The sequence below is a fragment of the Papio anubis genome, chromosome 18 (assembly GCF_008728515.1).
Source record: "Papio anubis isolate 15944 chromosome 18, Panubis1.0, whole genome shotgun sequence".
In the NCBI taxonomy this organism is placed as follows: Eukaryota; Metazoa; Chordata; class Mammalia; order Primates; family Cercopithecidae; genus Papio; species Papio anubis.
In genome coordinates, this window is record NC_044993.1 from 55,637,237 (window position 1) to 55,659,432 (window position 22,196).

Below are 22,196 nucleotides of genomic sequence, written 5' to 3' on the forward strand. Positions count from 1 at the left end.
ATGGTGGCACATGCCTGTAATCCCAGCTACTCAGGAGCTGAAGCAAGGAGAATTGCTTGAACCCAGGAGTCAGAGGTTGCAGTGAGCCAAGATTGCACCACTGCAGCCTAGGCCAAAGAGCGAGACTCTGTCTCCAAAAAAAAAAAAGAAAATACCCTCTGCGAACTGAATTCAGCCCTGGGGTACCTTCTGAGGGTACACAGCAACTGGCAGGGAAGGATTTCTCTTGGGGGCAGTATGAAGTTAATAATATCCCTTGGCCAGGCATGGTGACTCATGCCTATAATCCTGTCACTTTGGGAAGCCAAGGTGGGAGGACTGCTTGAAGCCAGGAGTTCAACACTAGCCTGGGCAACACAGTGAGACCCCATCTCTACAAAAAATTTAAAAATTGGGGCCAAGATGGGAGGATCACTGGAGCCCAGCAGGTTGAGGCTGCAGTGAGCTAGGATTGCACCACTGCACTCTGGCCTTGGTGACAGAGTTTGACTCCAATCTCTAAAAATTTCATAATAATAAAAATATCCCTTTGTGTTGTGGGAAGATCTCAAGAGCCAGGAGATTTCTGTCTCTTGATCTTCATCCCAAATCCATTTTGCCTTTGATTCAGCCAGGCCAAATTAAGGATTTAGATCCTATGCTAAGATGGTAAGGGCCTCAAAAGGTGGAGAATTTGAATGATGAAATAAGGTGTTAATAACTACTATTAAGCACTTCCTTGGCAGACTTAGTATAGGGTTAATTACAGGATTTGGAATCAGTGAAAGCCAAGTCTGCATTCCTAATCAGCAACTTACCAGCTGTATGACCTTGGGTAAGTTACTTAATTTATTTGTAAAATAGGGGTAGTATTCTTGTGGTGGTGGTGATTAAATGAAAGAATGCATGTAAAATCCTTGCTAATTAACATGTACTGACTGCCTATCATGTCCTAGACTGTTTAAAATGCTTTCCAGGTACAGTACTTTTTTTATTCAGGCTGAAGTGCAGTGGTACAATCTTGGCTCACTGCAACCTCTGCCTCCCGGGTTCAAGCAATTCTCATGCCTCAGCCTCCCGAGTAGCTGGAATTACAGGCGCGTGCCACCACGCCTGGCTAATTTTTGCATTTTTAGTAGAGATGGGTTCTTACCATGTTGGCCAGGCTGGTCTCGAACCCCTGACCTCAGGTGATCCACCCACCTTGGCCTCCCAAAGTGTGGGGATTACAGGCATGAGCCTGTAATCTAATGCATGTACACCTCCAGGAGAAGCAGGACTGCACTGAAGTGGAGACACGGGATGGATGTGAAAGGAGAAGCATTCCAGATGGAAGCACTTAGCATGTGGTGAATGAGCAAAAGTGATGCTTTCAGAGAGAGTTCAGATTTCATTGTAGAAGCCCAGGCAGTGGCCGGGCGCGGTGGCTCATGCCTGTAATCCCAACACTTTGGGAGGCCGAAGCGAGCGGATCACCTCAGGTCAGGAGTTCGACACCAGCCTGGCCAACATGGCGAAACCCCATCTCTACTAAAAATACAAAAATTAGCCGGGCCTGGTAGCACACGCCTGTAATCCCAGCTACTCAGGAGGCTGAGGCAGGAGAATAGCTTGAACCCAGGAGGGGGAGGTTGCAGTGAGCCAAGATTGCGCCACTGCACTCCAGCCTGGGAGACAGAGGGAGACTCCAACTCCATCTCAAAAAAAAAAAAAAAAAAAAAAAGCAAAGAAAAAAGCACAAACAGCACGAAGATGACCCCAAAGGGAATAAAATCACTTCCAACATCACTTCCATGGGCTGCCTGCACTGACCCCACAGACAAGTCTCCCTTAGTCCCTGTGCTTCTTCAGAGCATCTACTGCAACTGTAATTAATTATTGCTTAAGTATTTAATTCATGTCTAAACCTGCTAGACAGGCAGCACCAGGAATTGTTCACCATCTTGTTCACCACTAACATTTGGTCGATATTTGTTGAATGGATGGATGGATGAACACTACATACAACTATTACCAAAGATGACACCAAAAGAAATTAATTCCTTCGATGAAGTGAATTAATGAAAAAAATAAGTGAATGAAAAAGTGTGTGGTCAAGTGCAGTGGCGTGTGCCTGTAGTCCCAGCTACTTGGCAGGCTGAAGTGGGAAGACTGCTTGACCTAGGAGTTTGAGTCAAACCTGGCAACACAGCCCGGACTCATCTCTTAAAAATAAAAAAAAGGGAATAAATGACAGCACTGGTTGGGTGCTTGTGTTTCGAATGTATCTTAAATGCTTTCTAAATTCAGTTCCAATTAGGTTTTATGACAGTGATTACTTAAGAGGAGGCTCCTCTCCCCTGAGTAATTGCACCTTTCAGCTGGACCCTTCAGTGTGAAGAACAGCCACTGTTCTCACTCATAGGTGGGAATTGAACAATGAGATCACTTGGACACAGGAAGGGGAACATCACACAGGAAGGGTCCTATTGTGGGGAGGAAGTGGGGGAGGGATAGCATTAGGAGATATACCTAATGTAAATGACGAGTTAATGGGTGCAGCACACCAACATGGCACATGTATACATATGTAACAAACCTGCACGTTGTGCATATGTACCCTAGAACTTAAAATAAAAAAATAAAAAAATAAAAGCCACATGGCTTGTGAATCATTTGGCAAATCTGCAAAAAAATTATACACACACGTATTCATTACATATGCGCACACACACACATTCCACACATCAACCACCAGTTTCATATTTGGTTTGAATAAAACTTTTAATTTATTTTATTTTATTTTATTTTTTTGAGACAGAGTCTCACTCTGTTGCCCAGGCTGGAGTACAGTGGTACAATCTTGCCTCACTGCAAACTCTGCCTCCCGGATTCAAGCAATTCTGCCTCAGCCTGCCAAGTAGCTGGGATTATAAGCATGCACCACCACGCCCAACTAGTTTTTGTATTTTTAGTAGAGACGGGGTTTCACCATGTTGGCCAGGCTGGTCTTGAACTCCTGACATTAATGCTGCACCCATTAACTCATCATTTACATTAGGTATATCTCCTAATGCTATCCCTCCCCCCCTTCCTTCCCACAATAGGACCCCGTGTGTGATGTTCCCCTTCCTGTGTCCAAGTGATCTCATTGTTCAATTCCCACCTATGAGTGAGAACCTATAAGTGATCCGCTTGCCTCAGCCTCCCAAAGTGCTGGGATTACAGGCATAAGCCATTGCACCCAGCTAATTTCTTTTCTTCTCTTTTCTTTTCTTTTTTTTCTTATCCAGTCTCCGTAGAGACTGTCAAAAATTGCCAGTGCTGATTATATTTCAAGTCATCACAGTGGGGTATTGGGAAAAGTTTCAATTAGCAATAATCACGTCTCGGATAAACCTCACTGGCTACGGTACTGCCACTGTGCAAAGCTAGTTTGATGTAGGACTTTGATGGTCATGTATAACACCTCATAGGGGCAGAACCTCCTCCATCCCTGACTCCAAAGACTCATGTAATCAATACGCAAGAAAGTTCAGAGATGAGACCTCTGGTTGTATTCCACCTTTGGGACATGGGGGATGTTTTTAGTTCTAAGTCACAAATAAATGCAGGTTCTACAATTCAGAGGCTTCATATCCCTGCTTGAGGATTACATGTTTATTCAGGATGGACCACTTTTCTTAGCAACAGTTTCTAAACCTTTGCCAGGTCTGGGAAGTCTGGCAGGAGAGATTTCTAAGAACCAATCAATCATGCACACATTTCTTGAAGATAAAATACATTATTCCCTAGTTGTCTCTTCCTAGGTTTTTGTGGGCTCATTTCAATATTACAACAATCTTTATTGGAAAACCCCAAGTATTTTGTCTTGAAAAATCAGCAATCCAGGTGTAAAAAATAGCAAGGAATGCCCAATTTTACTTTGATATTTACATTGTAGTCAGTTTCCACTCCTGGCTAAAGGCTTGGATTTTCTTCTGGGCAGTTCCTAAAGACACAGGTGGCATGAAAGAAATTGTTCCATTTTCATCTCCTCTCTTTATTTGATTGGTGTCTGGTTACCAAAACAGTCATCAGGCCCTTGGATTACCTTCTTGAACTGATCTTCTAAATCGCAAGTCTAGGTTGGACACAGGAAAGAGAAGTTAACGCAGGCACACTCTGCCCCATCTCTACAAGGGAAAGACCAACTTGGCCTTCAAGAGCCCATAGCTTCTCTTGCCTTCCTTGCCGCCTCCTTTTAGTTTCTATAATCTTCCCCCTTGAACTCCCATCACTGGAAGTCATCAGTAAATGCTATCCCCAAAAAATAAATGGGTTTGTTTCCTGCCCAGAATTCACTCTCCTGGCATCGGCCCCAGATCTTCCTTGGGAAGTCACCCTTCCCTACTCTCGGTCCCTATGGTCTTCATGGTTGTACCACCTGTATCGACAGATGAAATCATGTGACCAAGGGAACTGCCACATTTTTGTAGCCACAACAATTGGTTCATAGACAGGGACATCACCCAGTCACATCCTATGAAACACCATGAGAATCCTGGGTCCCTCAGTCTTTCCCACCAGACTGACTCTGAGAAGATATAAGAAGTTGATAAAGCTGTCTTGCACTTATTAAGAAGAGTCTATTGCAAAAGGAACTAACATGGGTAAGAACGGAACTGAAAAAAACCGGGTTCTGGTGACATTGTGAGTTCCTGCATTAGGCTAGACCTAAAGCAAGAATTATTCTTGGAATTTTGCTTAAGCCAGTTTGGATCCAGTTTGCAACTGAAAAAGTAACGGACACACGAGCAATTCTACACTTATCTTAGGATATTTCACCAGAAATATATTAGTGTCTTATTCTGTCCTAGTTCAATTACTCACCAAGACTGCTATCACGTTCCCCCAAATGCAAAGCGTCTTGTTGCTGAAAAAGTAAAAAACAGGCAGCCATGTCACGGAGGAAGAATGCAGATTCTGGGTCTTGTTGCATAGTTGGCACAATTTGTGAGCCCTCCACCATTTTAAAATTAAGGGATGACAGATTAAGGCCAAGTCTCTGCCATAGAAATATTGAACATGTTTTGTTTTTTAGGGAGAGTGATTCCATTCATTCATTCCACAGATAATCCTTTTTTTTTTTTTTTTTTTTTTTTGACAGAGTCTTGCTTTGTCTCCCAGGCTGGAGTGGAATGGCATGATCTCAGCTCACTGCAACCTCCACCTCCCAGGTTCCAGCGATTTTCCCACCTCAGCCTCTGGAGTAGCTGGGATCATAGGTGTCTGCCACCACGCCCGGCTATTTTTTTTTTTTTTTTTTTTTTAGTAGAGACAGGGTTTCACCATGTTGGTCAGGCTGGTCTCGAACTCCTGACCCCAAGTGATCTGTCCACTACAGCCTCCCAAAGTGCTGGGATTACAGGCATGAGCCACCGTGCCCGGCCATTCCATAGATATTCACTGAGCATTCATATTATGCCAGGTAATAAATTAGGACCTGGGGTGACAAGTGCACAGACATGGTCCCCACCTTCAGAGGATCTACCTTTAGGCCTCTAGATCCCTTACCCAAATTGTGCTGACAGTATAAATTTGCACAGATGGAAAATTACATGTCAGTCACTTCTGTCAAGATCACAATTTCCAACATGAGTGGCATTTGCATTAAGGTGGATTTACTGTTCATCTGTATTTTCAGGACACTCAGGAAGCAAGCAAGGCTTTGGAATTAGAGCAGGGTTTCATGTATCTTTATATTCTCTTGGTAAGAATGAAATTGATTAAATCTTTTTAAGGGAATGATATAGCACTATCTATTAACATTGTCATGTACATGCTTTGTGGCAGAAATATTCAGAAAAATACTTTTTAATTTTTTTTTTTTTTTTTTTTTTGACATGGAGTCTTGCTCTGTTGCCTAGGCTGGAGTGCAGTGGCATGACCTTGGCTCACTGCAACCTCCACCTCCTGGGTTCAAGTGATTCCTGTTCTTCAGCCTCCCAAGGAGCTGGGATTACAGATGTGCACCACGACACCCAGCTCAGTTTTCTTGTTTGTTTGTTTTTGTTTTTTATATTTTTAGTAGAGATGGGTTTCGCCATGTTTGCCGGGCTGGTCTTGAACCCCTGACCTCAAGTGATATGCCCGCCTTGGCCTCCCAAAGTGCTGGGGATTACAGGAGGGAGCCACTGCGCCCAGGGTAATTTTTTTAAGAGACAGGGTCTTGTTCTGTCTCCCAAGCTGGAGTGCGGTGATGGGATCATAGCTCACTGTAGCCTCACTCAGCCTCACTGGGTTTGAGCAATCCTCTCACCTCAGCTTCCTGAGTAGCTGAGGCTATAGTTGTGAGCCACCATGTCTAATTATTAAAAATTTTTAAGGGATGGGGTTTCGCTTTGTTGGTCTTAAACTCCTGGCCTCAAGCAGTCCTCCCCTCCCACCTCAGCCTCCTGAGTAGCTGCGATTATAACCGCACAAAAAATAATTGTAACAAAATATTTCATTACCTACTGTTTTGAGTATTTAAAAACATAGAAACAACCCAAATATCCAAATATGTACAGAATTAAACATCGTCCGGGCCGGGCGCGGTGGCTCAAGCCTGTAATCCCAGCACTTTGGGAGGCCGAGACGGGCGGATCACGAGGTCAGGAGATCAAGACCATCCTGGCTACCACGGTGAAACCCCGTCTCTCCTAAAAAAATACAAAAAACTAGCCGGGCAAGGTGGTGGGCGCCTGTAGTCCCAGCTACTTGGGAGGCTGAGGCAGGAGAATGGCATGAACCCGGGAGGAGGAGCTTGCAGTGAGCTGAGATCCGGCCTCTGCACTCCAGCCTGGGCAACAGAGCGAGACTCTGTCTCACAAAAAAAAAAAAAAAGAATTAAACATCGTCCAAGATATAGTATTAAGTGGTGGGCTGCGGGGGAGGGAAGTTATGATACTATTTGTATAATATAGCCTCACTTTTGTAATAAACAAGTAAAGTGTTGGTAGATACAGGTATGTTTGCAGATGCCTAGGGAAATAGATTTGCAAGACTAGACACGGAAGTATTCATAGTGAGATGAGATTTCAGGGCCCTTTTCATATCAGTGGGATCTACTTCTGTATTATCGGGGTTGTGAAAAATAAACGTGCAAGTTCCATGAGGGCAGGGGCTTTGTTTTGCTCACCGTAACCCCAGCACCTAGAAAAAGTACAGGCATGAAAAGTGCTGAATAAATGAATATTACTTTTCTTTAGGCTCACCGCAACCTCCGCCTCCTGGGTTCAAGCGATTCTTCTGCCTCAGCCTCCTGAGTAGCTGAGGCTACAGGCGCATGCGGCCACGCCCAGCTAATTTTCGTATTTTTAGTAGAGACGGGGTTTCACCATATTGGCCAGGCTGGTCTCAAACTCCCGACCACGTGATCCACCAGCCTAGGCCTCCCAAAGTGCTGGGATTACAGGTGTGAGCCACCGCGCCCGGCCATGAATATTACTTTTTAAGTAAAAACCACAGAAATACTTAGACAAAGAGTGAAGGGCCCTTCCGTGATCCCAAGAGCTTGGTCTGTAGTTCTCTGATGCGCCTTTTACATGGAGGCAAGTTCGTGTCCCAGGGGTCCCCAAGGCAGTCTCCAACCTCACCTCCACCTCTCTCCTTTCCAGAACGAGTGAGCTAGGGTTTGCTTTCTTCTCCATATCCTGCAGCTTGATCAACTTTTCTATCAGGAACATTTTATCTTTGCCTTCCTACCAAGAAGGAAAACAAAATAAACAAAAACATGAATGAATGATGGTATGGAATTGAGAAAGCAACTGATGGGAAGAACGTCGATTTTCAGGCAGGTAGGGTCCTAGAAGTTGGATGGAGGTTGCTGCCATCTTTTGGTGAAAGAAAAGAAACATTTCACAGTAAAACCAAATTATCCCCCAGAGCCTTCCTGCACTGTAATATTCTCCTCTAAAGCAACTCCCCTAACAGGCTTGAGAAAGTAGCCTTCAGAAGTCGGCTGCTGGAAGCAACTTACATGCCAGGTCTCAATAGCCAGGAAAAATGGTTTCCAGTATCCCCCATAGGCATGTGCCCCAGAGCGAGACTCCTTGTCAAAACAAACAAACAAAAAGATTTATGTAGGGTATGGAAAATATGAAACAGATGACCTACATTCTTTAAGAATAAAAAGAGGAAGTGGGGAGGGGAGGTGGTAAATGGTTATAGAGTAAAAGAAAGTTAGGCATTTCGGCTGGGCGCGGTGGCTCACGCCTGTAATCCCAGCACTTTGGGAGGCCGAGGTGGGTGGATCACTTGAGGTCAGGAGTTTGAGACCAGTCTAGTTAACATGGTGAAACCTCATCTCTACTAAAAATACAAAAATTAGCTGGGCATGGTGGCACACACCTGTAATCCCAACTACTAAGAAGGCTGAGGCAGGAGAATCACTTGAACCTGAGAGGCAGAGGTTGCAGTGAGCCAAAATCATGCCACTGCCTTCCAGCCTGGGAGACACAGTGAGATTCCGTCTCAAAAAAAACAAAAAAAAAAAGAAAGAAACAAAGGCACATCAACCAAATGCAACATGTACCCCTTTTTCAGATCCTGAATTGTACAGTTCTAGTATAAAAAGACACTCAAAGGGACAACTGGGGAAATGTAAACATTGGATATAAGATGATAATAATAAATTATTGGTAAGTTTTTTCTTTTTAAGTATGATGATGATATTGTAGTTATGTTTTTTTAAAAGTCTTTATCTCGGCTGGGTGTCATGGCTCACGCTTGTAATCCCAGCACTTTGGGATGCTGAGGCGAGTGGATCACCTGAGGTTGGAAGTTTGAGACCAGCCTAACCAACATGGAGAAATCCCATCTCTACTAAAAATACAAAATTAGCCGGGTGTGGTGGCATGTGCCTGCAATTCCAGCTATACGGGAGGCGGAGGCACAAGAATCGCTTGAACCCAGGAGGCAGAGGCTGCAGTGAGCCAAGATCGCTCCACTGCACTCCAACCTGGGCAACAAGAGTGAAACTGTGTCTCAAAATAAATAGATAAAATAAAAGTCTTTATCTCATAGAGATGTATATAAAAGTTTTAATATATAAAAAATAATATAAAGCCTAAGATTTGCTTTAAAATAATCCGGGGAGCCAAGTAGAGTGGCATTTGCCTGTAATCTCAGTTACTCCGGAGGCTGAGTCAGGAGTCCAGGAATTTGAATCCAACCAGGGCAACATAGCAAGACCCCCACCTCTAAAAAAATAAAATACGGCTGGGTGTGGTGGCTCACGTCTGTAATCCCAGCACTTTGGGAGGCGGGTGGATCACCTGAGGTCAACAGTTCGAGACCAGTCTGGCCAATATGGTGAAACTTTGTCTCCAATAAAAATACATAAATTAGCTGGGCGTAGTGGCGGGCACCTGTAATCCCACCTACTTGGGAGGCTGGGGCAGGAGAATCGCTTGAACCCTGGAGGTGGAAATTGCAGTGAGCTGAGATTGCGCCTCTGCACTCCAGCCTGGGCAATAAGAGCAAAACTTTGTCTCATAATAATAATAATTAAAATAAATAAATCCTAAGAATAAAAATAAAGGATTTGCTGGGAAGAGAAAGTGTAGATGAAATAAGAATATAAAAACATTGATGGTTGTTAAGGCTGGACGGCAGGGATATGAGAGTTCATTGTAGTATTCTCTTTATTTTGGAGGATGTTTGAAAGTGTCCCTTATACAGCATTTAAAAAGGGTGACGGTGGACATCAGAGGGATGCAAGGGGACTTACATTAATGATCTGCTCATGGAGCAGCCTGATCATAATCTTCCTTCCCTCTGTGATCTGCCAGTAAAGATAGGTGATGATTCTGGAAAAGGAGAAAAGAAAGAATGACAGGCACTTTTGCCAATGTTTTGCAGGCTCCAAATTTCCACTGGATGCAAAGGAACTGGAATCTGTGCTGCAGATGGATTTGGGCCCAAATGTGTTTTTGAAAACTCATGTCAGGGTGAGTTATAGTTTAAATACATTGGAACAATGGTTCTCAACCTGGTTGCTCATGGAATCACCTGGAAGGGGGAAATAAGCCCATGCCACAGCCCCTCTTCAGACCAATTAATTTAGCATCTCTGGGCATGTCATCTCCTTAAAAGGAGAACAGCAGGTATTGCTTTCTTAATAGAACAAGTTTTAAAAAATCCCTAAGACGACGGGGCATGGTGGCTCATGCCTGTAATCCCAGCACTTTGGGAGGCCAAGGCAGGTGGATCACTTGCAGTCAGGAGATCGAGACCATCCTGGCTAACACAGTGAAACCCTGTCTCTACTAAAAATACAAAAGGATTAACCGAGCATGGTGGTGGGTGCCTGCAGTCTCAGCTACTCAGGAGGCTGAGGCAGGAGAATGGCATGAACCCGCGAGGCAGAGCTTGCTGTGTGCTGAGATCGCACCACTGCATTCCAGCCTGGGCGACAGAGTGAGACTCTGTCTCAAAAATAAATAAATAAATAAATAAATAAATTCCCTAAGCCAAGAAGATAGTATATAATCTTTCCCCCCTTCCCCCAGAGAAGAGGTCTTGCTCTGTTGCCCAGGCTGGAGTGCAGTGGCACGATCAGAGAACACAGAGATCAGCCTCAAACTCCTGGGCTCAAGCAATCCTCCCATCTCAACTTCCCAAGAAGCTCAGACTACAGGCACAAGCCACTGCAGCAGGCTAAATAACTTTTAAAAAAACTATCAAAGCAAGATCGGGCAAGGTGGCTAACACCTGTAATCCCAACACTTTGAGAGGCTGAGGCAGGAGGATAACTCGAGGCCAGGAGTTTGAGACCAGCCTGGACAACACACGGAGACCCCATCTCTCAAAAAAATTTAAAAATTCGCCAAGTGTAGTGGTACACACCTGCAATCCCAGCTACTTGGGGGCTGAGGTGGGAGGATTGCTTGAGCCTGAAAAGGTTGAGGTTGCAGCAAGCCATGACCATGCCGCTGCAGTCCAGCCTGGGTGATAGATCATGACCCCATCTCAACCAAAAGAGAAAGGAAAGAAAGAGAAGGAAGGGAAGGGAAGGGAAGGGGGAAAGAAGGAGAAAGAGAAAGCAAGAAAGCAAGAAAGGGAGAGAGAGAGAGAGGAAGAAAGAAACAAAAAGAGAGAAAGAAAGGAAGGAAGGAAGAGAGAGAGAGAAAGAAAGAAAGAAAAAGAAAGAAAGAAAGAGAAAGAAAGAAAAGAAAAGAGAATGTAAAGGAACAGAAAGGGAAGGGAAAGGAACGGAAAGGAAGGGGAAGGGAGAAAGAGAGAGTGACGGAGGGAAGGAGGAAGGGGAAGGGAAGAGAAGAGAAAAGAAAAGAAGAAAAGGAAGGAAAGCAAGGAAGGAAGGGAAGAAGGAAGGAAGGAAGGAAGGAAGGGAAGAGTCACCCAGAACACTGAGCTATACTACAGCCATTTGCTTTCCAACCAAACATCCCCACTGCTGTTTCCCCCGAGAGCTCCTGGCTTTCCCTGTGAGATTCCCCAGATACCACACTCACAGCACAATGAGGGTGAGGATGAAAAAGAAGTGCACGCTTCCAATGAGGTTCCGATAGATCCAGACAACCCACAGGTAGCCAGGCCGTGTACTCAGGGTGTCGATCCAGCTGTAGATGGAGTGAATGAAGAAAGGCAGACCTCGAAAAGGACCACAGTCAGCTGAAGGCTTCAATCTGGTCAAACAAAGATGGAAGAACATCTCTAGCACAAGACTCAGGGATGGTTATTTTAGAATCAGGGTGTCCTTTCTGGGCTCTGGGCCTGAAAACATCAAGTCTTGCCTGATCCACTCACACCTGCTTCCCAAAGAAACCCTCTTGCTCACAGCCTTGCTGGGGTGACCTGCACTCCAAGGACCGGCTCTCAGATCAGAGGGATCACCTCACCCAACAGCAGCCAATCCAAAGGCCAGGCAGTGACTTCTGCAGTAACTTGGCTCAATGATATGAATGGGGGCAGTCAGACTCTTTTTCTTAAGAACTTGAATTAAGGCCAGGCACTATGGCTCATGCCTCTAATCCCAACAGTTTGGGAAGCCAAGATGGGAGGATTGTTTGAGCCCAGAAGTTCAAGACCAGCCTGGGCAACATAGTGAGACTCCATCTCTACAAAAAAATAAAGAATTAGCTGGGCATGGCAGCACATGCCTGTGGTCCTGGCTACATAGGAGGCTGAGGTGGGAGGATCGCTTGAGCCCAGGAGGTTGAAGCTATAGTGAGCTGTGATCACGCCACTGTACTGCAGACTGGGCAACAGAGCAAGACGCTGTCTAAAAAAGAACTTGAATTAAAGCCAAGTATGGTGGCTCGCCTGCAATTCCAGCACTTTGAGAGGCCAAGGCAGGAGGATCACTTGAGGCCAAGAGTTCAAGACCAGCCTAGGCAACATAGTGAGACCCCCATTTCTAAATAATAATAATAATAATAATAATTAGCCAGGCATGGTGATGTGTGCCTATAGTCCCAGCTACTTCGGAGGCTGAAGTGGGAGAATCACTTGAGCCCAGGAGTTTGAGCTATGATTGGGCCGCTGCACTCCAGCCTGGGTGACAGAGCAAGGCACTGTCTCAAAGAAAGAAACTGAATGAAGAAGCATAAAGAGGGAAGCCTGTTAGCTATGGAGGAATGAGCAGAAACTATAGGGCAACAAGGAACTGGTGAGGAAGAGAGAGAAGAGAGTGGATACGCCAAGAGGAGCAAGAATGTTGTGGAGTAAGGAACTGAGGGCCCCAGTTTCACGGGTGTCCTAAAAATCATCTCCCTTGTTCATCAACCATGGTTTATTCTGTTAAGCACTATTCTAGTCAGGCTCTGGGGACTTCACATTAAGCAAGTTCCTGCCCTATTGGGCTTACGTTCTGGTGGGAAAAATGGACAATCGTTGAGTAACAATTAAACAAAGACTCACACAGAGGCATTCCTGATTATGAATGATGGAATGAAGGAAAGAAACTCAGGCCCGAGAGAGAGAAGCAGTGGGGAACTGAGAGCAGACAAGGAGGGCTGTGAAGGTCAGATCTTGGAGAGGACCTTGGAGCTGAGAATCAGAGGGTGGAGAGGAGGCAGCCAAGCAAAGGGAGTGGGGAGAGGACTTCACTCAGAGGACTCTGCCCATGTTGGGAGGGGCTTGCTGGCTTCCAGGAATGGGGTGAGGGCGGTGGGGTAGGGTACAGTGGAGCCAAAGGGAGGTGGGGTTGTAGAGGTGGGAGGAGCCGGGTCCATCCTGCCTTTCTGTTAATTTAGATGAAGTTCTGTTCCGGATGTGGAGGAACAGGGTGCGGGGGCATCTCCCCATTCTGGGAAGCTTCAGTTCTTGGCAGAAGTGAGAAAGCTACTCCTGACTATGGCTGTCAGATGGGTGGTGATCAAATGAGGATGTATTCCCTCCCTGGCTTTTAGTGTCTGTTGGTTAGCCAGGGAACTTAGGTTAGACACTGTATTAAGCATGTCTTTTTATTCTGATGTTTTAACATCTGGGGTCTTACTGATTCCAGCTCCCTGGGCTAGCTGCCCTTCCTTGGGCTAGCTTACAAAGCCCACCTTTCAAATGCAAACCAACCGATCCAGATCCCACACCCCCAACTGCCCCCTTTATCAGGCTCTCACATCTGGGCCACCACTCCCCTGCCCTAGTCACCCCAGGGCCAAGTGCCAAACAACTCAGGGCAGATCCACATCCCATAGCCTACTGACAAACCAGCCAACCCTAAACCTGCTTCCTCTGCCTTGCCCATTCCTTACCATAGAAAACCACAAGAAAGGCTCTAGCCCACATTTCCCCTCACTCCCTCTGCCTCCTGACCTACCCCGATGCTTCCCTCTGTGGTCCTTTGTGGCACAGAGTGCCTCCCCTTCTCAGGAACTGTGAGTAATAAACTATCTTTCTAGTGGTGGTCATTCCTGACCTGTTGGGCTTCACCACACCTAGATTATTTATTTATTTATTTATTTATTTATTTATTTATTGAGACAGAGTCTCACTCTGTCGCCCAGGCTAGAGCGCAATGGTGCAATCTCGGCTCACTGCAACCTCCACCTCCCGGGTTCAAGCGATTCTCCTGCCTCAGCCTCCTGAGCAGCTGGGATTACAGGCATGCACCACCACGCCTGGCTAATTTTTGTATTTTTAGTAGAGACGAGTTCACCATGTTGGCCAGGCTCATCTTGAACTCCTGGCCTCAAGTGATCCACCTGCTTCGGCCTCCCATAGTGCTGGGATTATAGGCGTGAGCCACTGCACCTGGCCTCACCACACCTGAATTATAATAAAACCTACATTTTAAAACACACACCCATCCACCCAGTCTCTAAAACCTCCCCCAAGGCCACCTTCTCCTACCTCCCCCAAGGCCACCTTCTCCTACCTCCAGATGGTGATGGCCAGGGTGCACAAGACCCCGGTGAAGGATGGGAAAAAGAGCAAGAGGATGAAGAAAGTCATCATCTGTGAGGCCCGCCAGGCTTTGCTCGGAGGCTGGAAATTCATCATCAGGCTGATCTGAAGAGAGAGAGAGGCAGCCACCTCCCATCTGCAGCCAGAGCAGCAGCAGAGGGACCCCAGCCAGGCCCAGCTTCCTGAGACCTTTGCAGAGCCCCCTTCCCCAGCTTTAAGCGCCACCAGGTCACAGGCGACTGAACAAAGCTAACTGATGGCAACGTCGGACTGACTCACGTTTTTGGCGTAGAACATGATGAAAAGCATAATCATTTGGATAAGGGGCAGCAGGGGGCAGAAGAAGATTCCAATCCTGTGAGGGAGAGAGGGTGAGTGTCAGAGGCCGGGGGAGACAAAAGGAGTCGAGGTGAATCTGGGATGCTTGGAAGGAAGAGAAAGAGGATGTTGTGGCCTGGATTGTGTGTCCCCAAAATCCATATATTGAGGCCTTAACCCCCAATATCTCAGAACATGACTGTATTTGGAGACAGGGCCTTGGAGAGGTGCTTAAGGTAGAACGAGATCACAGTAGGAGACCCTAATCCAGTACAACTGGTGACCCTAAAAGAAGAGATTAGGAGGCCAGGAATGCTGGCTCACGCCTGTAATCCCAGAACTTTGGGAGGCCAAGGCGGGTGAATCACCTGAGGTCAGGAGTTCGAGACCAGCCTGGCCAACATGGTGAAACCCCATCTCTACTAAAAATACAAAAATTAGCCAGGCATGATGGCGCATGCTTGTAATCTCAGCTACTTGAGAAGCTGAGGCAGGAGAATCGCTTGAACCTGGGAGGCGGAGGTTGCAGTGAGCTGAGATTGTGCCATTGCGCTCCAGCCTGGGCAACAGAGCAAGACTCCATCTCAACAACAAAAAAAGAAGAGAGTAGGACATAGACACACAGAGAAACGAAGACCATGTAAACACATGGGGAGAAGATGGCCGTCTATAAACCAAGGAAAGAGGCTTGAGACAGATCCCTCCCTTATGACCCTCAGAAGAAACCAACCCCACCGGCATCTTGATCTTGGCCCTCTGGCCTCCAGAACTGTGAGATATGAAATTGCTGTTGTTTAAGCCACTCAGTGTGTGGGACTTTGTTATGGTAGCTCCAGCCAACTAATACAGAGGGGGCCTGCTTCCATCCCAGCAAATGAGGCAGATTCCCACCATACCCAGTATCCTCAGCTGCCTTCTTCCCAGCTCTGAAAAGGAGATTTTATAGAGAAATCACCCATCCACCTGCTAAACCAACAGATGGTATTCAGCATGCCCTAAGCTAGCGTGTCCCAAATTTAGGGCATACCCTATGCTTTCCCCACCTTTTTCTTCCTCCCCCATGGTATTCAAGTTCTGAGGTTCTATAGGGACAAGGCATTGAACAGCACTGAGTTCCAAATGAGAAAGGCATTCCCTTTCCAACTCTCCTGCAGTGCTCGTGAGCAACAAAAGGAGAAAATCTCAGTGTGGTTCTAGAATGCTGTAACTCCTAACACATGCCAATCTCCCATTTTTTAACAAAAAAGGAGTAGGCTTTGGGCTGACAGCCTTGGCAAACAGTAACATCTCGCTAGAATTTAGTCACATTTTGGAATGGGATTGCTTTTATTTTTCTAGTTATTTGTGATTTCTATCAAATGGCACTGGTTTTCCATTTATGAGTGTAAATAAAGACTCCCTTAAAAATGTATGTGAGAGGCCAGGCACGGTGGCTCACGCCTGTAATCCCATCACTTTTGGAGACTGAAGCGGGCAGATCACCTGAGGTCAGGAGTTCGAAACCAGCCTGGCCAACATGGCAAAACCCCCGTCTCTACTGAAAATACAAAACTGATGTTTTGACATCTAGAGTCTGACTGACCCCAGGAAGACTGCCGATGTTGGGAAAAGCAGTCTGGCCATTTACAAAGGCCTTTCTTCCACATCATTTCAACTAGGATGCCATTGGGCAAGTTACTTAAACTCTCTCTAAACCTTAGTTTTCTAATCTTTAAATGGTGGACATACTAGTACCTACTCACAGAGATTTTTGAGAGGAACAAATGGGCATGGTGGCTCACTCCTGTTATCCCAGCACTTTGGGAGGCTGATGAAAAGCAGTTATCATCTACCATGACATTAAAAAAAATGTATTTGAGTAAAAAAAAAAAAAAGGCAAATAATAAAAAAAATTAAGTAGATAATAGTAAAGGTGAAACATCACTATATTGAAAAATAGGCAGGCTGGTGGTGTACAATAGACTAAAACTTGGAAAACGTGTTCCTCACTTCATCTCTATCACTGTCCCTAACATATATCCTTTTCTGTCATTATATTATCTTCTTGTAAAACTCATCATCAAAGGCAATATTCTCCTAAAACCCGCAAAGGTTAGAACTGTAATAACCATGGAAAAAAGAAAAGATATGTGTTTTTGATTGTGCTTATTCATGATTTAGCAACAAAAATCTCAAAGGCCCAGAAGTCATAATAGTAATTTCTTTTTTTTTCTTTTTGAGACGGAATGTTGCTCTGTCTCCCAGGCTGGAGTGCAGTGGCATGATCTCAGCTGACTACAACCTCCGCCTCCCTGGTTCAAGTGATTCTCCTGCCTCAGCTTCTCTAGTAGCTGAGATTATAGGCATCTGCTACCACAGCCAGCTAATTTGTATTTTTTAGTAGAGTCAGGGTTTCACCATGTTGGCCAGGCTGGTCTCGAACTCCTGACCTCAAGTGATCTGCTCACCTCGGCCTCCCAAAGTTCTGGGGTTACAGGTGTGAGCCACCATGCCTATTTAATCACCACGAAAACACTGTGAGTAGGTATCTCTACCATTTAAAGATTAGAAAACTAAGGTTTAGAGAGAGTTTTAGTAACTTGCCCAATGGCGTCCTAGTTGAAATAATGTGGAAGAAAGGATTTTGTAAACTGCCAAATTGCCAGCAGGTGATCTAGCAGCATGCAAACACATTACTTATTAAACTACCAAAGAAAGGTCCTCACTGTGTCTAAAAAATAAACTCATTAACTTTGAGTTATTTGCAGACAGTCAAATCACCCACGGCAACTTTAAAGAGTCAGAAAATAAAACACTCTCCTGTTGTATGACATATTGGTGTTTGCAAAGCAGTTTTCATCTACCATGGCATTTAATCCTCAACATGATTCAAAGGCAGCTATTCTTTTTTCTTTTCTTTTTTCTTTCTTTTTTTTTTTTTTTTTTATGAGACAAAGTTTCATTCTTGTCACCCAGGCTGGAGTACAATGGCATGATCTCTGTTCACCGCAGCCTCTACCTCCCAGGTTCAAACGATTCTCCTGCCTCAGCCTCCCGAGTAACTGGGATTACAGGCACCCGCAACCACGCCCAGCTAATTTTTTGTGTGTATTTTAGTAGAGATGGGGTTTTGCCATGTTGGCCAGGTTGGCCTCGAACTCCTGGCCTCAGGTGATCCGGCCTCCCAAAGTGCTGGGATTACAGGCATGAGCCACCGCTCCTGGCCTTTTTTTTTTTTTTTTTTTTTTTTTGAGACAGAGTTTCACTCTTGTTGCCCAGGCTGGAGTACCATGGCACAGTCTTGGCTCACTGCAACCTCCGCCTCCCGGGTTCAAGCGATTCTTGTGTCTCAGTCTCCCGAGTAGCTGGGATTACAGGCATGTGCCACCATTCACGGCTAATTTTGTATTTTTAGTAGAGATGGGGTTTCACTATGTTGGTCAGGCTGGTCTTGAACTCCTGACCTTAGGTGATCCGCCCGCCTCAGCCTCCCCAAGTACTAGGATTACAGGCTTGAGCCACCACACCTGGCCTTAAAGGCAGACATTCTTATATGCATTTACAGATGAGTCTGAGGCTCAGATAAGCACAGTGATCTCCATGAGTGGCAGAGTCAGCCTCAGAATTCAGTTTATCCTGTTCCAAATCCAATACTTTCAAATTAGCAACACCCCATCAGATGGAACCTGGGAATGTGATTCACCATACAGAATTCCGGCATTAACTGCATCATGTTAAAATAAATAAGGAAAAGTAAGGCAGGAAGATTGCTTGAGCTCAGGAGGTTGAGGCTGCAGTGAGCCATGATCATGCCACTGCACTCCAGCCTGAGCAACAGAGTGAGACCCTGTCTCAAAAATAAATGAATAGGCTGAGCATGGTGACTCACACCTATAGGTGGCCTCCAGGCCTCCAGGTTGGGATCCCTGCTCTATGCTGATTCTTGTCTGAAGTCCTTAAGCTCTCATAAAGGAAAATGGTAGTCTAAATGCTAAATTCATGGTTCTCAGACTGGCTAGATGGGGTATCACCCATGCAGCTTTAAAAACAACAGATTCTGGGACTTTGCCACCAAAACACCAACTCCACAGTCATGTGGGAACCACTGGGCATTTTGCTGAGTAACAAAACTTACCACACCAGAGTTTGTGCATAGATCAGTTCTAGAACGTTCCTGGCAATGTCAAACTCCGGAAGGCCAAGACTTGTGATCAGCTGCATCCCAATGATCCTGTGAAAACATACTGAGTTTAGTACCCAAACCATAACTCCCACTTTCAGAAGATCCCCCACAGACTAGGACAATCAAAAGAGACCCTCACCAGCTTAAAATAAAGTCATAAGTTTCCTTGAAACTTTTTCAACCGTTCTAAATCTATAAGCATGTTTTTGAAGAAGTAATTGAAGGGATTGAGGGAAAACTAATTTAACACAATGCAGTCAAGTGGGGGTACTGCTAAAGTGGTTTAAAAAGTTCTAGATAACATTTGTTACCCTGAACATTTAAATTATTCCACTATTATCTTATACCCCTCTTTGCTAATTAAAGCTTCTTTTTTCATGAACCGGATAAACTCAGCACCTCTCAACTCAAATAAACATTTTTACATTTTTGGTTGCTGCTATCAAATTAATTATGTTTCCCTGTGTTCTAAATCCACAAGAAGGAAATCAAGTTTCCATTGACTCTGGGGAAACTTGGTTCCATATTAATTTATTCATAAAGAGGAGTTGCCAATTAAAAAAAAGAGTTCTGTCAAAAAAAAACCTTTTCACTTTTCTTTTTTTTTTGAGATGGAGTCTTGCTATGTCACCCAGCGTGGAGTGTAGTGGCGCAATCTCAGCTCACTGCAACCTCCACCTCCCGGGTTCAAGCGATTCTCCTGCCTCAGCCTCCCAAGTAGTTGGGATTACAGGCACGCACCACCACACTCGGCTAATTTTTGTATTTTTAGTAGAGATGGGGTTTCACCACATTGGCCAGGCTTCTCTTGAACTCCTGACCTCAGCTGATTCACCCGCCTTGGCCTCCCAAAGTGTCGGGATTACAGGCATGAGTCATTGCACCCGGCCAAACCTTTTCACCTTTATGTCCAGGCCCTCAACAGAGGCTAAAATAAAAGCATATTTTGGCAAAAATGAATGAGGAAATTTGGCATTGAATCTACCCACTGATAAAATAATCAACATCAGACCATCTTATCTGATGGTCGGACCATCTTGTTACTAGAGCAGCTTGCAGAAATACATAAATGTCTATAAGGAATGAGAGGCTCATCATATTATTAAAAAAAAGAATTACTAAATTTAAAAAACCAGACATGGGACAATGACAGTGCCTCAATTCTGTATATATTGTATCTAATATAAAATTAGTACATCAATTCAATTAAAACAATGAGAAAAATCTACATGTGCTGACATGGACAGATGTCAAGGCATAGTGGCAGATCAATAAAAGCATATTCTACAATATGTTGCAGTGTGACTCCATTTTTGCTTTTGAAAATTATGTAGTATTATATAGTAAAGACACACACAGAACAATGTGTGCATAGAAAAATCTGGAGGAATATATACTAGAATATTAAAATAATCTATAGTGGATAAGATTTCTTTTTTTTTTTTTTGAGACGGAGTCTCGCTCTGTCACCCAGGCTGGAGTGCAGTGGCCGGATCTTGGCTCACTGCAAGCTCCGCCTCCTGGGTTTATGCCATTCTCCTGCCTCCACCTCCCGAGTAGCTGGGACTACAGGTGCCCGCCACCTCGCCCGGCTAGTTTTTTGTATTTTTTTGTTTTTTTAGTAGAGACAGGGTTTCACTGTGTTAGCCAGGATGGTCTTGATCTCCTGACCTCGTGATCCGCCTGTCTCGGCCTCCCAAAGTGCTGGGATTACAGGCTTGAGCCACCACACCTGGCCCAGATTTCTTTTTCTTCTTTTCTTTCTTTGCCTCCTTCTTCTTTTTTTTTTTTTTTTTTTTGAGACAGAATCTTCCTATTTTGCCCAGGCTAGTCTCAAACTCCTGGTCTCAAGTGATCCTCCTGCCTCAGTCTCCCAAAGTGCTGGGATTATAGGCGTGAGCCACTGCCCTCGGCTGGATAAGATTTCAAATGGCTCAGTTTGTCTTTTATTTCTAGAATTTGTTTTCAAAAGGTTGTAAAAGGTCAACTGAACCAAGTGAACTATGACAACAGAACTGTCAGGTTAAGGTGAAATTTTAGCTAATTTAGAAGTGAACAGTATCCCCAAGGACAACAGGCAGACTTGGAACAATGCGCGCTTTGAGTATGTCAGGGACCTGTACGTCCCACTCAGCCAGGAATCAGGTTCTGGTTACAGCATCGGGCACTAATTACTTAAGAATGACAAATATTTACCTCCTCAGAAACTCTCCCAGGAAGGAATCGGCTAAAGAGAACACAAAATCCATCAGAAGGAGACGGTAGATGTCCTGGCCAATGAGAGTTTCCCAACACTGGAAGGCAAACAAGAGTCCGGATGTGGGAAGGGGCTGTGGCCTCAGCCCAATTCTCCTCTGTTCCTGGCTGTATGTACCCATTAGGACATAGCTAATGGTTGGGTTTGACCAAGTCCTTGTGTACTCAGAAAAGTAGATCCACTCTGAAAATATGCAGCTGAGTTTGTTTTCAAGGGTGTTGTTCTCTTTTGGGTTTCCTTCTTCCCCTGTTTAAAGCTTGCCTTCCACACATACCCAAACTTTCCCAGTTCGTGATCTCTCCCCGTAAAACTTTTCATCCCTGCCCTATCCCCTCTGGATCCCATTTCTCAGCCAAGGGTAATCAGTTTCTTCAAGAGAGCAGGAAGTGCCAATGGCTAAGAATGCCTTCACTCTTTTTGCTTATTGACCTTACAAAAAATCAATTAATGTCTGCTTGATTAAGAAAGTGGCCTAGAGGTTTAGTAGGCTAGTGTAAACTGGAAGCTCAGATTAGTCAGTTTATGAAAGTAGTGGCTAGGAACTTCTGCAGGAAGTCAGTGCTATCAGCTGATAGACTGGGAGCTTTTAGATTTGGCTGGAGGAGAGGAAACTTTTGGGTACATGGCCCAAAGATGGATGAATGATGGATGGGCAAATGGACAGATGGAGATACAGATGGATGGATGAATAGATGGCTGGATGAATACATGAACTGATAGATGGATGCATGCATGAATGAATACATGGATGAATAAATGGATGGATGGTTAGATAAATGGATGGATTAATGCATGAATGAATAGATAAATATATATATGGATTAATGGATGGATGGCTACATACATGGATGGATAAATGGATAAGTGGATGGATGGATGGATGAATGGATGGATAGATGGATACATGGATGGACAGATGAATACATGGATGGATGTATAGATGCATGGATGGATAAATGAATGATAGAGGGATGATGGATGGATGCATGAATGGATGAATGCATGGAAGAAGAATATGGTAACTGCTATAAGCATACTAACTTGCAGGGCTGATTTTGATTCTCTTCGACAATTACGGAGAGAAGTTGAGGGTGCCATGTTCATGTGAAA

General features: G+C 44.8%; 1 protein-coding gene and 1 non-coding gene across 4 annotated transcripts in view; both read right to left on the bottom strand.

The window, feature by feature from the left end:
• Positions 1-3,251: 3,251 nt before the first annotated feature.
• Positions 3,252-3,391, bottom strand: LOC116271403. Its single transcript, XR_004179958.1, has one exon. It is a non-coding gene; the product is annotated as a U4 spliceosomal RNA (small nuclear RNA).
• A 190-nt stretch (positions 3,392-3,581) lies between these two features.
• Positions 3,582-22,196, bottom strand: part of TMC5 (transmembrane channel like 5) — a 97,949-nt gene continuing 79,334 nt past the window's right edge. For all 3 annotated transcript variants that reach the window (XM_017953224.3, XM_003916608.5, XM_003916609.4), the window contains 9 exons: positions 21,026-21,123; positions 18,782-18,877; positions 14,629-14,704; positions 14,321-14,454; positions 11,457-11,630; positions 9,713-9,791; positions 7,578-7,682; positions 4,831-4,873; positions 3,582-4,081 (listed from right to left, as the gene is read on the bottom strand). In XM_017953224.3, the coding sequence (XP_017808713.1) occupies positions 4,035-4,081; positions 4,831-4,873; positions 7,578-7,682; positions 9,713-9,791; positions 11,457-11,630; positions 14,321-14,454; positions 14,629-14,704; positions 18,782-18,877; positions 21,026-21,123 (852 nt within the window). In that variant the 3' untranslated portion in view covers positions 3,582-4,034. The remainder of the gene's footprint in view (positions 4,082-4,830; positions 4,874-7,577; positions 7,683-9,712; positions 9,792-11,456; positions 11,631-14,320; positions 14,455-14,628; positions 14,705-18,781; positions 18,878-21,025; positions 21,124-22,196) is intronic.